This window comes from Ambystoma mexicanum, chromosome 4p, assembly GCF_040938575.1.
Source record: "Ambystoma mexicanum isolate Mex_15411 chromosome 4p, UKY_AmexF1_1, whole genome shotgun sequence".
Classification (NCBI taxonomy): Eukaryota; Metazoa; Chordata; class Amphibia; order Caudata; family Ambystomatidae; genus Ambystoma; species Ambystoma mexicanum.
The window spans coordinates 204,685,896-204,703,954 of NC_090927.1; the positions used below are offsets into that span (position 1 = coordinate 204,685,896).

The 18,059-nt window shown below is 47.3% G+C and overlaps 1 protein-coding gene across 1 annotated transcript in view; it reads right to left on the bottom strand.

The window, feature by feature from the left end:
- The window catches only part of KIF13B (kinesin family member 13B), a 1,451,009-nt gene that overhangs the window by 891,519 nt on the left and 541,431 nt on the right, over positions 1–18,059 (bottom strand). The window contains exon 4 of the mRNA XM_069605712.1: positions 2,598–2,658. Within this exon, the coding sequence (XP_069461813.1) occupies positions 2,598–2,658 (61 nt within the window). The remainder of the gene's footprint in view (positions 1–2,597; positions 2,659–18,059) is intronic.

An 18,059-nucleotide genomic window follows, 5' to 3' on the forward strand; every position in this document is an offset into this window, starting at 1 on the left:
GCTGTCGTCATCCGTTACCTGGGCTGCCCTGAAGTACATATCGAGGCGCCCAACCCACCTCCTCCACCTGGGTCCCATGCTGGAAGGTGGGCCCGATGCGTCAAATTTGGGGATGGGCTGCAGGGCTGCATGGGCACGTGCTTGGGCCATGATGGGAAGTCCTTGCTGATCAACTGGCTGTATCACAGGTGGCCCCTGAGGCACAAGAGCTTGACCACCTACCTGGACTTGAGGGGGTAGCTGTGGAGCCGCCACTGGGTTTTGCACTGGAAGCACCGGAGCCTGAAGGGCGTGCTGTTGAGCTGCCGCCTGACCACCGTCCTGGGGAAGCTGTGCGGCTGCAGGAGTCCCACCGCCTTGACTGCCAGAGTCACTCATGGGTTTGAGCGCACAGGCACCCCCACTTTGGAATCTGGGGGCTGCAACTCAATCACCCACCACCACCAACACCAACACACAGTCTAGATACCCCCCCACAGGCATAGTAACAGTTCAACCTGGGGAGGGGATGGTGTAATCTTGTCCTCAGTACTCCTAAAACTGCCACCAGAACTGAAGTGGAGGAAAAACTTGCCAACTTGAGGATCCACCACTACAGTAATTCACCCTGATGAAGAGGGCGAAGAAGAGGCCACAGCAGCCTGATGAAGGGGATGAAGAAGCACCGTGCCCCTTTGCTGTAGCCAACACCCAGGGGTGTAGGAGTTCCAAAAATTAAGCGAAGAAAAAGAACTGGGCTAAACAGGCCCAGCCATTTTAGCCCTTCTCCTTGCTTTCACTCGACGTAGGAGGCCCAAATCTGGATGAAAATCCACAAAACGGGCATGGGCGTGCAGGTTTGACTGCCTGCAAGCAGTATGTCCAAAAATTAGACCTGGATCACCTTCACCATCCAAACCGGAGCTTGGTGAAGTTCCACGGCCCTGCTGACAAAATGGCCGCCAGCCGCATGTGCGATCCGCAGCCACGGCATGAAACGAAATGTCCGCATTCCATTTCAGGGAGAAAGAATTCTGGATTTCTTTCACCGCTGGGCCCGGGCATCCGCATCCCACCTTCGTCGCCACTGTTGGGGGTGTGTTGTGGCCCCCATGCGGTCCCGTAAGCCCCCAACCCTCTGAGGACCACACACTACACACGTCCTCACAGTTCGGGCTTCCCGGTCGCTCTGCTGCAGCCGGGAACGCCCCGTTTATTTATACAACACGCAGCGGCATGCAACGTCACGCCGCCACGTGCGCGTCCCGTCAAGGGGCAGCGCCACAATCCCCATTTTGCTTTACTCTGTACCCTCCAATTCACTCTGGGAACCTGTAGCCCTTCTGGTTCCTCTTCCCGCTTCAGGCCTCCCTTCTCCACTATTCCCCATCCAGGTCTTCCCTCTGCCCATTGACCTTTGTGCCCCATATCTTGATGACAACCCCCATACCTGCCAAACTTCACTTTTCCCATGAATGGTCACCTTCATTCCCTGTACTGCTTTAAACGGCCTAATGGCTGCATTAAGTGCTCTACAAGAAACATACAAAAATAATACATGTGTGGTAGTGGGGTTCTTGCGCAACCAAAATCTGATCGAATTTATTTTTCTCTGTTTTTTCTCGATTTTGACCACCAAAATGTAGACGGTGGGTTGGGGTCAGCTGGGTATGGGGAGGGATAGTGGGGGCTGCATAGGTCTTCCCCACATTCTGTAGTAAAACAAAAAAAAACCGAGAAACAAAACGAGCAAAACAAGGATTAAAGAAACGAGCAAAAAATTCATTGGAGCCGTTTTTTTTTCATCAATGCATCAACCTCGTGTCCCCAACGAAGCAGTGAAGGTTTTTAGACATAAGATTTCGTCTGCAGAGGGAGTAATGAGGGCTAGGTGATGAACTAGGTGTGAGCCTTAATTGCAATCTACTCATTGCGCATCGCCAGCTGTATGCCATCCACACAATGAGATTCACTGCGCCTTTGGCTTTTGATCAGTCTCGTGGAGCAGCAATAAGCAGGGCAATCATATTAGAAACTCAGCCCTGCGGTATTAAACCTCCAAAGTGCGGCCAAGAAACTGCGCGGAAAGCAGAGGGGCTCCAAGCACATATACCTGCACTTCAGACATATTTTTTAAACAGCTGCTATACGTAGTGGGAGCATTACTCGCGCCCACACATCCACTACATTTGATCGCACCAATTTTTGACGAAAACCTTCCTCAGTCTCCACATTCTGCCCATTTGCTGAAGGAAAACGCTTAGCCTTGTGTTGATCAGGCTGCACGTGCCGAGTGGCAGCTTTGGCATGGGATTAGTTTCGTGGCTTTGGGAACACAATACATGTCACCATGCCCTGGGCTAAATATATGAACAAGGAGTCCACATGCTGACCAGCATGTCAGCGCATGCACGGCTGGGTCACAGAGTATCGTGGTTTGGTGCAAAACTACCAACTGATAAAATAGATATCCTTCAAAAGAGAGAAAAATTAAAAGCGACAAAGAAAGACAAAGAAAAAAGGAAGGGAAAATAGCTGAATAAAAGGAGCTGAAGAAAATTAGCTGAGGAAAATGAGGTGAGGAAAATGAGGTGAAGAAAATGAGGTATTCATATTACCGGCAAACTTTTCCGTAGCAGCCTCGTCCATGGACCAGAAACAGTGATCATATGCAAACACCTGCCATGAAACGAGTAGATTTTTTTAAATACATTTTATTTCTATTTTGTACAGGTTTATGTTTATTGAGTTTACATAGCGCTTTACTCCAAAGCGCTTTACAGAACAACAGCACATAAGAAAGAAGCATATTTACAAACTTGAAACAAACCAGTCGTACAGTATATGGAACAATTAACTCAGGAGGAGGGGGGGGGGCAACGGGGGCGGGTTCATGTGTGAACTTAACATCCTTAAGTGGTTACAGCTTCCTGTATGAGGTCATCGGGATGAGGAGGAAGGAGTGAGGGGAAGGGATGGATAGGGGTAGGGGGGAGCGGTAGGGAAGTAGAGTCAGGGGGTGATTGGTGAGGAAGGGCTTTCACGGAGGAGCAGAAAGATGGGTAGGAGGGGTAGGAGCGGATAGAGAGGGGTAGGGAGTTCCAGTGGAGAGGGGCCTAGAGTTGTAAGGAGCGGAAATGTGAGGAGGCACAAGGGGCTGCGGGTACAGTGAGAAGGTGTAGGTCAGCTGAGCGGAGAGAGCGGGAGGGAGAGTAGAATGAGAGGAGGAAGGAAAGATAGGGGGGGAGGCTAGGTCATGGAGAGATTTGTAGACAAGGCAGAGGAATTGAAATTTCAATTTTGAGAGGAATGGGAGCCAGCCGAGTTGGGAGAGTAAGGTAGAGATAGAGTCTCGAGGGCCGAGAAGACAAGAGAGTGCGGATAGAGAAGTGGTAGATGGATTTTAGGGGAGTCAGGTGAGAAGTAGGGAGGCCAAAGAGACAAATGAAGACAAATGAAGATGCATGAAGACAAATACAATCCAAGTATATGATCAACAATAATATAACAGGTAACTTTCCAAGAATGTCAGTATCACAACTATATACAGGTATATTAATACATCAAAATTGCTTCTGAAACACCCCCCCCCCTGGAGAGAAAGATATTGAGAGACTAGTACAAACTCAGAAATGTCCCCCACATTTTTCATGTATGTTCATTCTCTTGCCTCTCCTGTACATTACCTTCTCCATATCTGCAAGCTTGTTCATTTCATGAACCCATTCACCAATCAATGGAGCCACTTTGGTTTTCCAACCACATAGGATCATTCTCTTGCCCACTATAGCGCCTCTAAAGAGCCACTTCTGTGAGATAGACAGATCATCTAACAGCTCATCCCCACCTAGAATCATTGTATTAAAATCAAAATCAATGCAAAGTACACTCCCACAAATCTCACACACTTCCGCCCAAAACCCACTAACCCTCACACAATTCCACAGCCCCAACATTCATCCGATTCAGAGAGGCCTTGTTTCTCCAACCGCTCTGGGCTCCAGTAGACTATTTAAAATCTTAATTTGCCTGGACCTATCCCCAAGAATAAGTGAGCAGAGCATTACATTGTTACACATACACTGCCAGGCATCCAAGGAGATATTATAATCCAATCTCCTACTCCATTCCTCTCGCAAATTGTCATTTCCCTTGTAAGTAGAGACTATGTGCTTGTAAAGACGACTGGCCAGACCCACGTCTCCCTGTTTAGGCTATGCCAAAAAAAGGTTCAAGTTCAAGATATTTGTCCAGTCAACCGTCCCAACAGCTTTCTTCAAACACCTATAATCAGCATTCGAAAAAATGGCAATGTCCCATTTCATTTTAACTTCATCAGCAGAAAGCCACCGACCCTCTTTCCCAAGATCCCCAATCCATTTCACGCCACTAAGAAACCACTCGGGCCAGAACAGTGCCTTTCCGTTGACTTGTAGGAGAATTGTTATCTTAATAAGTTGGGTGCCACCACAAAAGAGTGAATTAAAAAATTGGGAATACCCACTTTGCAAGGATCTACAGGTATAGTTCACAATTGATATTCCTGGTTACTGACACAATACTAGAGTAAGACTATGACAAATACATATGAAGTAGGGGAGTGTGTGCCCGGTGGGGTGGGAGTGTGTGCGTGTAGGGGTGGGTGGGAGTGTGTGCGTGCAGGGGTGGGTGGGAGTGTGCGTCCGGGGGCGAGGTAGGTGGGAGTGTGTGTATTCAGGCGGGAGAGTGTGCGTTGGAAGTGTGGCGCTCGGGGGAGACGGGAGTGTGTTCGGGGGGAGTGTGCCTGCGGGGGTGGGGCAGAGTGTGCAGGGGAGGGTGTGCGCTCGGGGGTGGGAGGAGATGGGAGTATGTGCAGTAATGGGGGGTCTGTGTATTAAATATTAACACCCTATGCAATGGGGCGCAGCCTGTCGGTCTGCTTTGAACACAGGCTGTTTTCACTGTTACGAAGCCTATATTTAGATCAGCAAGAGTAGCGCTCCTCTCACAGCCAGTGCTCTATATAGGCCCCACGCCCCCTCTGCAGCCACAATCCTAGGACAGAGGTTATTTTCAAATTTAAAAAAAGCAAAATAAAATGCACATTTAGCAACAGTGGATGATCTGTGGAGCACCATTCAATGTTGTTTATATCACCGTAATCAAAACTGAAAACAGACTTTAGAGAGGAGCAGACATGCAGATACAACCTTTAGCACCCATGCTTTATGCTTGCAGCTGCTAATGGAAACACCACCCACTGGGGCAGGCCGACCCTGGTGGTACCAGTGCCAATGGTCTTCGTGAAGGGAATGTTTTATGTTGGAGCCCTTAACTTGGGCAGGGAGGCTATTAATGCCATGTGCTATCCTCACGTTCATAGGCTCAAGCGAAGCAAGGGCTTTTAAAGGAGGGTCTCGTGGCCTTAACACCCAAAAAGGGGGGTGGAATTATTACTATAAGAAACCCAGAGGTGCTATGGACAGGTATGTCTAAAAACAAGGGCCATTGCAAGTGTGTATATAGTAGGGTAATAGTATTCAAATAGACATTCAAAAGATTGCTGCAAAGGAAATTGAATGCAGGACTGCATACAGAGTCCCTCTTCCATTTTGATGGCCTGTGGTGGGCAGAGGCGGGCCTGGCAGCATGCTTCGGCAAGAGGGACTTTTCCTTGGTAACCAGGAGAGGATGAGGGTACAGAGGTAGAGCTGCGAGGGGAATGGCAAAGAGGTGCTGGGGTGGTGGAAGAGTGTAGGGAGGAGGCAGAGAAGGTGAGGAAAAGGCAAACTCGTCGAAGCCTGGGCCGGCTGTGACCAGCAGCATGGACGATGGGTTTTGATCTATGGATAAAGTCTGCTTTCCGAGAGGTTTATTGGTTGCATAGCATTATCAGGGTGCCAACTATGTTACACAGTACATGCAGAAAACCAGTCCAGTCTTCCCACAAGGACAGATGTTTAATATGACAACCATGGCACTGGGGCACAGCCCTTACTGTTCTATGCTGCTGATCCTGTAAATCAATGCCATCCAATGAGGAAAAGTGGCAACCATGCTCTTTTAAAAGACAATTTACCTTTTCCCTTAGCATTGCCAATTAGAAACATCTTGTAACAAGTCTTCACAAGCCAGGACTATTTTCAATGTAGCCCCTTTCCTAGACCATCCCCCTTTAAACATCCACCTAGGAAATATCTGCCATGGTGTGTACACATAATAAATAACTGCAGTTAAGCTAGCTCTTCTACCCCTTCCTTCAAGCAGGCACAATTTACCCAACCTTTGCCCATGTCACCGACCTTTTGCTGCTCTGTGGTTATCCAGCCAGAGCCAGTGTTCCTTGTCCATAGTCAAGACTTGCTCAGAAAATAGTCAAAATAACTTCACTGCATGCAGTCGATGTGTTACCTGTACGCAAAACTCCTTAGCAACGAGTCAGAATGCTTCGAGGAGGTTCTCCACAAACCACACCACCAGGCGCTTCCAAATGGTGAAAGGCTACCAGGTTCGAAATTTTAAAGCCTTACCCTATTAAAGAGATGGGTACGACAGATACTCATGTTCAACCATGTTCAACCATTTATGGGAGATAAACAAGTATTGGCAAGCATTGGGATGCACATTTTCTAGGCACCACCCTAGTGGTACTAGTTGGCCATAAGATGGCAACAGCTGGCGTGCAGGAGGAGATAGGAGGTGGGAATGCAGCAGAAGCAAGCATTACCATGGGTAGTCAATGGGTGGGTAAATAACCACCCAGTAGCCAACACCCAAAAGGTCAGTGGAATAGGGACAGAGATTCTGGACAGGCGAGGGAAGACAAAAGTAAGGAAATGACAACTCAAACAAAATGGCCGCAATGCAGCTTCCCGTTTAGGGGAGCACATGCATGGAGGATTCAGCAAAGAGGAGTTTTGATGTTTTTTCTGATGTGTCCGGCTTCATTGTGGATTGTCATACGAAGCATTTTCCATGCCCAGGAATACCACACACTTTAGTTGAAAGATGCACTCGGGCCGAATAATGGAAATCATCAAGATGAAAAGAAGTTTTCATGCCAACTGGAGAATGCTTAAGACGCTGCTCACGTTGGCCAGTTTCCCAGGTAAGGGAAGAGGTCAACTCTTTCAAGGAAGAGATGAGCTTCCACACTGGAGACCACTTTTGCTGTCAAAAGCAGGTCTGATTTATCACGTGGAAGCACTCAGGTTGAAAGGATCAACTTCAATCCGTGTGGCACCCCGACATTTTTGGGCCAATTAAATAACTGGAACAGAATTCCTGTCCTTGCTGATCTTCCAAGACCAATTCCACAGCTTAAAGAGAACGAGCTTCCTGTAAGTGATCTAGAGAACCGTTTGGAAAGGTAGGCAGAAACGAAGCTGAGAAGGAGGGGGTTGAGGAAGTAGCCTGGAGCAATTTGGAGGACAAAGCTGCATTCATACCTTTCTGAAAATGAATCTGTGGATGGATAGGATAAAGTGCTGATGTCAGTTAAAAGGCCTGGAATGATCCCTTTTGCCCCAATGAAATGATGAAGTCATGCAGTTCTGTGCGAGCAGAACACTGAAACCAAATACCAAAAAGCTACATTCAATCTATATTCTCTGTGACCCCAAAACCCGAAATCCTCTGCTGTCTCCGAAAAGAGAATTACCAAGCTTGCCATCAGCTTCCCGAATCCGTTAACTGTACCAAGCCATCACCAAGGGTGCTTATTTAGTGAAGATACAACTGCTTAATTATTGTTTTATTTGAAAAAGTAGCTGAACGACCGGGGTTGGCTCTGTCACCCATAACAGTTGTAACCACAGCTGACAGCTTAGGAAGGTTACTAGACATGATGAAAAGACAATTCTATTTTACACAATGATTTAGCCCACAATAGAGGAGACTCAATGGCTGAAGCTTCCACACCCAAAAGAGGTTTGCTGGACTGAAAGGCAGCCAGTCTAGTAAAAGAAAATCTGTCAGAGCACGATTTCACCGGACGAGTCAAGTGCAACGACTAAATAGTTTTGCTTATAATGTAAAGGTTTGTGGGATGAAAAGGGTAATCTTCCTTGTCACGGTCTGGAAAGTCTTCACTATTTTTATTTTTTTATTTTATTGGGGCTTTATGGGGCACTTTAAAGGGCCACGCGGGAGGGTGGGTGTAGTAGGAGGACACAAGGTACGTTCTTCCTAAAGCTTCTGTGGTTGGGTTCGAGTCTGATGTGACCAGGTAAGTCATTCTGGAGACTGAGAACCGTGATGGAAGGTCTTTCTTTCCTCCCCACTCAATTTTGTGAATCTAGGACTCCCACAGGAGCAGATATTTTGCTGATCTCTTGCTTTGTGTTGGGATGAACAGGTCTTCCATGAGCTTTGGGGAGGAACCATTTAGGGCTCTGTGTGTAAGAACATTTTGAATGACATTCTTATATCTAATCTAAGCCAATGGAGAGCTTCTAATGTTGGTGTTACGTGATCGGTTTTCTTTACATTGCAGAGTAGTCTGCTAGCATGGTTTTTTGCACCATGGAGACAAATGATCAGTTTATTCAGTATTCCAGCTAACAAGCTGTTGCAATAACATAGGCGAGGTAGGATCAATGCTCTAACCAGATATGTCCTTAGTGGATTTTGCAGGAGGGGCATACAGTTTTTCAGCAGGTGACGTTGGAAAGTAGCTTTCTAGCAAATGGCTTTCAGCTGGCATCCAAATGAGAAGGTAGAGTCAGTCAATCATGATGCTACAGGTTCTAGCCTACTTTACGTGGTCTGGATTGGGCCCGAGAGTGGTAGGCGGGTAGCCATCGACAGTAGGTTGAATATAATGATCTTCATTTTATCCTTTATTCTAAGGCTTCTTTCCATCAACCAGCTGATCATCTGGGAGGTGTACCATGGTTTGGGCTGCAGATGGGGGGGTGGTGGAGGCCGTGGGGGTTCTTCTGGTCCAGGACGACAACTGTTGGAGGTCCTCCTCACTGCACTAGAATGTCAGAGAGAATGAATATTATTGTGACGAATACCTGACTGAGCTTTGAGGAACCCCATAAGGTGTGTTAGGTGGGGTAGGGTGATGGAAAAGAGTTATGTTTGACTTGGTAGGACTGCTCTATCCAATTGAGGGTATTGACTGCCTCCCGATACTGTAATGCAATTGGTGGAATAAGATCCTGTGATCAACCATATACAGAGAGGTCAAATAGAATGATGGCTGCAGGTTAGTAGTCATAGATATTGGGTAGCCTGTCTCTTAAGGGTGGTTTTCTGGAGAGTCTGAAGCCTGGCTAGCAGTTATTGAGGCGGTGGGTATCTTCACAGACTTTTTTGGTTTGGGCCAGGAGTACCTGTTAAACGATTCTGGCTTCAAAAGGGTAATCTGATAAATCCAGGGTATTTGTCCATTCTCCCCAAGAAGGAGCTATCACTGCTGAGACTAGCGCAATGAGCCTGCTATGCAAGATCCTTCATAGGGGAATGAGCAAGCAGGATCTCACTGGGAGTGACACCCCTTAGGGAACAAGGACTTTTTAGCAAGATCTCCATTGCACCCAGTTCTCTCTGCCTATATGGAAGGAGGTTGTTAATTTCATAAAACCTTTACCTCTGCCTAATACAAATGCTGACCCCACCTAGCCCCCATGTCCAGTGTGAAGTCTTCTAACCAACGGGAATGTGTCTCATTTCAATGACCAACAAAAAGCTCCTTTCGATCCTCACCTGGAGAAAGAGAAAACCATCTGATGTACAGTTAATGAGCTGTGGTAGACACACGAAGGGGGTGGGGGGGGGTTCTGCCGCCATCACAAGGAACCAGCATTCTCTGAGGTGGGACCACAGAGTATGTTAATGTTAAAGATTTGTACCGCGCACTATCACCACCGGAGTGGTCCCCTGGCGCTCTGGCGGCTCTGAAAGAGGAGGGGGTCGGTTGAGTTAGTGGGAGGAAGCAGGAAAAGTGCAAGAGAGCAGTGATGTGCTGTTGGCGGCCTCAGCCCGGTGGGTCTGTTGGCTGGGCCTGGGGTGTTTGCCGGCCGGTAGTCGTCGTGTACTGTTGTGCGAGTCTATGTGCGTTTTTTGTTTTGTTGTTGCAATGTAGTGAAGTTTGTGCTGTAGGTTTTGGTTGTGTTTGGTTTGGACTTTGAGAGGTGTATGCAGAAAGGGAAATTGTTAGTGGGGTTGGTTAGTTTGCATCTCTGGCCTGAATTGAGGCGCTCGGCTTGCGTAGTGTCCCCTGATGGGCCTCTGTCCTGATCTGGGTCCGGCTGGCATACAAGGTTCCTTACTCCTCTGGCCCCCACCTCTATCATGCTCCCTCATAGCCCCCCCCCCCTGTCCTCCCTTCATACTCCTGTGCGCAGTGCACCTGCCAAAGTCAACATCTCCGGTAGTGTGGCGATTGCCAATATCTCGACAATTCCACAACACTGTGGTACCTGGCGGTAGCTAACGGGCGGGCGGGAAGTGTTGGTGGGGTTGGCTGGGGTAGTGCACTCAGTCTCCGTGCGTGTCGCCTGTGTTCCAGTCTATCCGGTGTCACCCGTCCAGGTGCCGGAGGAGCTTCCCTGTCGGTTCGGGTTCTCAGTGTCCTTTCCAGTCTAGTCATCCTTTTTCCCTTTTCGGTTTTCAGTTTTTAATCTGTTGTGTTGAAGAGCCAGGTTTTAAGCAATTTTCTGAATTTTAGGTGATCTTCAGTGTTTCTTATTTCTTTTGGAATGTTGTTCCAGGTATTTGCGGCTAAGTGGTAGATGGAGGTGCCTCCAAGTTTTTTGGGGAGGGATGGTTTGAGTTCCAGGCAGATTTCGTTGCTTGATCGGAGTGGTCTCGTTGGTTTGCAGACAGTTATTTTCTTTTGTAGGAATTCTGCTCCTTGTCCGCTGATTGCCCTGTGCGTTATGCACATTGTTTTGAAGGTGATGCGATGTTTTACTGGGAGCCAGTGTAGTGTTTTTAGGGCTGGAGTGATGTGGTCTGTTGTGGATAGTTTGAGGAGTAGTCTTGCTGCTGTATTTTAGATCCGGTGCAGTTTCTTCTGGAGGTATTCTGGTATTCCGAGGTAGAGGCTGTTAGCATAGTCGATTTTTGACATGATTAGGACGAGGATAGTGAGTGTTTTGTGCGTGAAGGAGAGGAAAGGTAGAATTCTTCTTGCCGTGTGGCAGAGGAAAAAGCATTTCTTCACTGTTGCATTTATTTGTGGTTCTACAGTTAGGGTGTTGTCCATTAGGACTCCCAAATTTTTTGCTATCTTCGATGGAGTCAGTGCGTTTCCCATTTCCGTAGGCCACGGGATGGTGGTTTCGTTCTCTTGGTCTTTGGATATGATCATGATTTCTGTCTTTACTGGGTTGATTTTCAGGTTGTTGGCATCCATCCAGTTGAAGAATTCTTTTAGACAGTCGATTATGGTCGAATGGTCGGTATCAGTGTCGGTGTCTTTGATTTTGTAGATGATTTGAGGGTCATCTGCGTAGTTGTAACAGGTAATATTGTATTTTTTGAAGATTCTGATGACCGGAGTCTGATAGATTTTGAAATATAGTGGAGATAGTGAGGATCCTTGTGCCACTCCACAGTCGTTAACTCGTGGAGTGGATTTGAAAGATTGATCCTTACGGTTTCTGTTGTGTCTGCTAGGAATGATTTGGTCCAGCGTAGTGCTGTGTCTGTTATGCCTAGGTCTTCTAGTCTTTTGGTGAGGGTGTCGTGGCTAACTGTGTCAAAGGCTGCGGAGAGGTCGAGCAGAATAAGGGCTGAGACAGTGTTTGAGTCTGCGTTAGTTTTGAGGTCGTCCTAGATGGATAGTAGTGCTGTTTCCGTTCCTCTTGCTGGTCTGAGACCGACTTGAGCTTGGTCCAGCAGGTGGTGTTTTTCTACGTGTTCTTATATATATAGGTTCCTAGACGTTTTTCTGGGTAGGGGATGTTAGAGATCGACCTGTAGTTGGAAAGGTCATCTACGTCACCACTTGTGTTTTTCAAGAGTGGCTTGATGTATGCTGATTTGAAGATCCTTGGTACAGTCGTATTGCTAGTGATAGATTTAGAAGGTTTCTGTAGTGTTCTGCTGGCGATCCTTGCGCTAGGATTGATTTGTAGATGTCTGGGGGATAGGGGTCCATGGGTGATCCCCGCTTTCTTGCTTCGTCTTGCCAGCATTGCGAATGCCTATGCTGATATTTCAGGAAAGCTTTGGAGTTTTGACCAACTGGCCAAGTTCCAGGAATGCAACCAAATCAAGATTACCCTCTGCAACCTGAGAGAAGCTAAAAGAACCAACAGAAGAGACACGGGTGAGACCACAAGAAGGTTGCTACTGTTGAAACCAAAGACAACGGAGATGAGCCCACGTGAAGGCAGTCACCAGAGGAAACCAAAGAAAGCACTTGCGAGTCAACAAGAAGGCCGCTGCAGAGGAACCCAGAGAAATCACCGGCGAGCCTATGAGAATGTCACCACCAGAGGAAAGCAGAAGAATAAGCAAGCCTACGAGAAGGCTACCGCCGGAAAGAGCCAGAAAAAGAGGTACCGGCGAGCCAGCGTGGAGGCTGCTGCCAAAGAAGGCCAGAAAGCAGCCCAACGCGAGTGCGTCCATCAACGGCCATCCCTGGAGAGAGTACCGCCAAGTAACAGGTAGGCAGGTTGGGTCCAAGAAAGGGAGGCGGGCGGTAAGGCTCTGCAATGAAGACTGGGAAGTACCAGAGTTATTAAGATCCAGTAGGGGCGAAGCTTATGAGAATTCTAATTTCCGACACCATGCAAATCAAGGCAAACATATGGGCGAGAAGGATAGAACACATGAGATACCCAAGAAGGGTGGTAAGGCAAGGGGCTAGTGCGCCCAGTGAAGGTGCAATGTACAAGGTACAGATAACAGGGTGGACCAGGAGGAACATGAGAGAATGTTCACCAAAACACAAAGTAAATACAATCCTGAGAGGAGGCATAGTGGCCCTGAAAGGGGGGCTGTCAAGATATATCCCAAGTATCTGTAAGAGGATAAAAGTAACTTTCTACTTAAGTGTAATTTTTTAATTTGTGAAAGACTGAAAACCAGCTCATTGTAAAAGGATTAAGAAGTGAACTGTACTTTCATGAACTGCATCAAAATGAAATAACTTTAACAAAGGCAAAACGCAGAACCGTGATGAACATTTATGTTCGAGGACGTAACATTGAAGGGGATCAGCCAAAAACAAAGGGACATTTATTTTTAAGGACTGTTAACAGTGGAGGGGGGGGTTACTTGCAACCCATGCCTAACAGGCATTTACTTTATGTATTATTTTTTGTATAGAGTGGTAGAGCCAGTTTAGGGAAATTAAGATTTGGACTGAAGACAGACATGTTAGGTTGACAAAACATTCTGACAAGCACCTTAGGTTTGCAGATGCAGATCGGGAACCTCATCATAGAAATAAGGACAGGTAAGGCAGGTTTTCCATGTATGTTAATACAATTCCTCTGTTTCAACTTTGTCCATTGGTCTGACTCCCATTTCTGACACCACATTAAATTGGCTACAGCTTTGTAGTTAGCCAGGAACATGATCTTAGCATTGGTTTTCTTCGGATCTATCCGATTATTGCGACCCTCACAATTGCGACGGCCGAAAATGCTGATTATTTTTTTTAACACCCCTTTACACCACAAATATATGCGGGGAGATCCCTGCACCTCCCCATATTATTATATTCTATACCCCCCACATATATATGCAGTGTAAGGAGGGGGTTCTTTAAAAAAAAAAGCCAGCATTTTCAACCGTCGTAATTGTAATTGTGAGGGCCACATTTTGGTACGATTCCATTTTCTTCTAATGGGCGTGATTTCCATTTTAGGGTTTATAGACAAAGACCCTGTGATTAAGGCATTGCAGTGTTCATGTTGACGAACATACCATCGAGACGCAGGAAGGGGATTGCACTGGATGCCGAATGCTTTAATTTTTACTACCACCTTGTTGTCATGGGTAGGTTGAAAAGTTTTGGCCACAGAAGCTGCACTGGCTATGATATTCTGAGCATGCGCAGAGGCTGTGAGAAGGGCCTGTTTCATGGGGAGTATTTTGTTCAAAAGGAAAGTTGCCAGGTTGTCTGTAAAATGCGTGTTTATGGAATTGGAATGGGATTAACATCCCACTCAAAAGAAGGGAGATCTTTAACCACTTCAAAGCCTGCAATAGGAATATTGAAATATTGTGGGAGACTCACCCGAGTGAGGAAGAAGATGGAAACCTAGGTCGGAAAAGCAAAACACTGCCTTTGAACCAATTCAAAAGGCCTCTCAATTGTATCCCATATATATCCAAATATATGCAATAACATGAAATGCTTGTATCAGTACACCATTGGACAAATAGTTCAGACACAACAGAGGTGTAGACAGGGTAGAGCCTGAGCAGGCAAGGCCCATCCAAAATCTGTAATTGTCCACTCAGCAGCACTGTGTGGGCATTTACAGATGTCAATGTCACTGCGGTGAGCCCAACTACATTAGCTTCAGACCCCACCTGTTAGACAATCCTGGCTACCTCTGGACACGTGTTTCACTCTGGGCAAGCTTCCTCAAGGGAAAAGCATGTGCGTAACAATAGGTTATGTGCGCCTATATTATTTAAAGTGCAGGCAGATAAACAATAGCTGTGAGGTAGGCTCTTTCTTAGTATACCCATGATTGCTCTTTCCTTTAGGTGTCTTAATGCATTTAGTGGCTCACACTCGTGGGAACGAAAGGCGATTATTTCTAAATTTTGGAAACCATGCATTTCTGCGAGCTTAAACCGTGTTGGAGCCATGGACTGACAGGAGTGTGGACGCTCCTGCAACGGCAAGTGTACACTGACATCAATATTAGAAATGATACTTCTAGTCTGATGATGCACTGATATTAGAACTGCACATTTTTATTACTTATAATGTGGGTCTTCAATTCAGAAGCTACTGATTAAGCACAAAAATGAAAGTGTGTGGACGGTACAGATTTAGGGTCAGATCTTTGGAATACACAATCAGTGTCAAAGAACTGGTGGGGAGTGGATGCCTAAGCCAGACACCAGCTCACTGCTACTGGGATCTCACAAAGGCAGATCAAGATCTGGAATCCCATGAAAAACTGATCATCTTTGCACCAGTGGGCCACAACAATTGGGAGTCTCTCTGTTTCTTTTGTGCGTTGGTGGTTCAAAAATCTTCCTCATCCCAGGGGTATCCAAATGTCCCAATCAAAATAGAAATCTAAAAAGACGCTATTGCGTCGCCTTTGGATGTTCCATTTATGGATGCCCTAGGGGAAGGTTTGGCAGTTTATGGTGATTTGGCCTTAGCTCTGACCCTCATTAACAAATGTGTTTTACTAGAATCTTTGACCGATGAACAATAAGACTCTATTTAATTTGGCTGAAGTTTGATCACCCATTACGGGTTATTTGGTCAACCCCAAAAATAATTCACACTAGTACAGAGCTATTATTCCAGTGGCATCTCTGAAGTACTGTAATAAGCTTATCCCAGGAGAATAGGTGACAAGGAATTGTTCATGGACCAAGTGGTAGAAAGAACATATGCTGGGAGAACTGTCCCCATGAGGACATGCAGTAAAGAGCACACACTGTTGGCATCTCCTAAAATGCTTGGCCATTGCAACACCACGCCCGATACCGAAACTATATTGCTAATGTCAGACTATTACTTTACCATGACAAGTGTACCGCAGCTTGCTGCACCCTTATCTTTCTGAGTACACAAGCTGCCACCTCAGCGACGTCTGTGTGATTGGAGCCCAGATTGGATTGGAATTCACTGAGTAAAAGCTTCCAAAGCAGTCAATGGAAGTGCAGGGCCTTGGAGGCAAAACGATTCTTACAACCAGAAAATGAATGTAAGCCTTTGCATGTGCGGCAAAGAGTAGAGGAAGAGGTTGATGGAGCAACGAGTAGAGGAAGAGATCAATAGAGAGGTCGATAGAGCAACGAGTAGAGGAAGAGGTCGACTTACCAGGTTACTCACCATAGTGACCACCTTACTCCTAGTCCATAGTCCCCTTTCCTCCATACTTGTGGGACATCTCTCTGTCCTGTGGGACGGGACCGGAGCACTTTGTAAAAAGCATCCACATTTTTTTCAAAAATGTGTCCCTCCTCTCTTTCCTGCGCGGGGCCCGGCACGCGGCCGTAAGCCCGCCCACCTTGGCTCAGCCCCGCGCATTGCCCATCAGTCCTTTTCTATCGCCGGGTCAAAGACCCATTGGCAATAACATAGGAAACTTATTAGAGGGGACGGCGGGCGTATGGAGGAAAGGGGACTATGTACTAGGAGTAAGTTCGTCACTACAGTGAGTAACCTGGTAATACTCCTACGTCCCGTTTCCTATCCTCCATACTTGTGGGAGATTCCCAAGCACTCCTTACAGGAACTATGGGTGGATGGAAATACCCCTTACTGAAAAAGGTTCTTCAGCACAGCTTGACCAAACTGAGCGTCAGCTCTGGAGCTCATGTCGAGACAGTAATGCTTACAGAAAGCAGATGGGGAGGCCCAAGTAGCTGCCCTAGCGATGGACTCCCAGGGAACATATTTCTGAAAAGCAACCACGGCTGCCTTTCCCCGCACCAGGTGTGCATGGATACCTTTAGGAGGTTTCAGCCTTTGGACGGTGAAAGACTTTGATGCAGGCGGCAATCCACCTGGAAATAGTTGCCTTAGACGCTGGCTTGCCCCGAGGGTTACCGGAGGTCACAAAAAGTTGAGAAAAACTCCTAAGCTCGGAAGTCCTGTCCAGGTAGAACTTAAGAGCTCTTCAGACATCAAGACAGTGCAGAACTCTTTCAGCCTCTGAGGCAGGGTTCAGAAAAAAGACCGGAAGGGAGATCGACTGATTCAGATGGAATTCGGTCACTACCTTCGGTAGGAAAGCCGGGTCTGTCCGAAGGACTACCTTGTCCTTATGAAAGACCAAGAAAGGATGCTCCACCGACAATGCCTGGAGCTCACTCCCTCTCCTCGCTGACGTAACAGCGACCAGAAAGGACACTTTCCAAGACAAGTACTTGAGGTCTACCGTAGCCATTGGTTCAAAGGGTTTATGGCACAGCGCCGTCAGGACTACATTTAGGTCCCTTGGCGGGTGCGGATTACGAACCGGAGGGTAGAGGCGTGTCAAGCCAGCAAAATGCCTCTTCACCACTAGGTTAGTTAGAGAATAAGAACACAGGTCTGTAGAAAGGTAAGCGGAAAACGCTGAGAGATAAGTCCTGCATGACAGAACATGAACCCCTGACTCTGCTAGGGAGGACACGAAGGACAGCACTGTGTCAATCGTGGCCACCCTCGGATCCAACTTCTATTCCAAACACCAATGACAGACCCTGAGCCATTTACTCCTGTATGGAGATCTGGTCGAGGGTTTCCTGGCTGCCTGGATAATACGCATGCTATCCACAGACAAACTCAGATGCTCTAAAGACTAACTCAGGCACCATGCCGCCAAGCTGAGCGATTGTGGGGAGGGGTGCCACATATGTTGTTCCCCTTGGTGAAGAAGATCGGGAGTTACTGGTAACCTGATCCGCGGATAGACCGACAGGTGTTGAAGTTCTGAGAACCAAAACCTGGCCGGCCACCACGGGGCTATCAGTAGAAGGGAACAGTTCACAGAGTTCTTCAACTTCCAAATTGCTCGATGAACTAGAGGCAGAGGCGGGGAGGCGTAAGCTCTCATGTTGTGCCATGGAATCTCGAGAGCATCCCCCAAAGAGGAGGCTCCCAGCCCCCCTCTGGAGGCATACTGAGGAAGCTTCTTGTTTACCGCTGTAGCAAAGAGGTCCACCTCCGGTGTGCCCCAATGCGAGAAAATCCACGAGAGGACCTCCGCCTTCAACTCCCACTCGTAGCTGACCACTGTCCGCCGGCTGAGGGCATCTGCTGTGACATTCAGCTGGCCCGGGATGTGCACTGCAAGCAGCCAGACACCATGAAGCACGGCCCACTCCCAAATCTGGATGGACAGGTCCACGAGGGGGGAGACTTCGTTCCCCCTTGCTTGTTTATGTAATACATTGATACCACATTGTCCGTTCTTATGCGGACCACCTTGTTGACAATGAGCGGT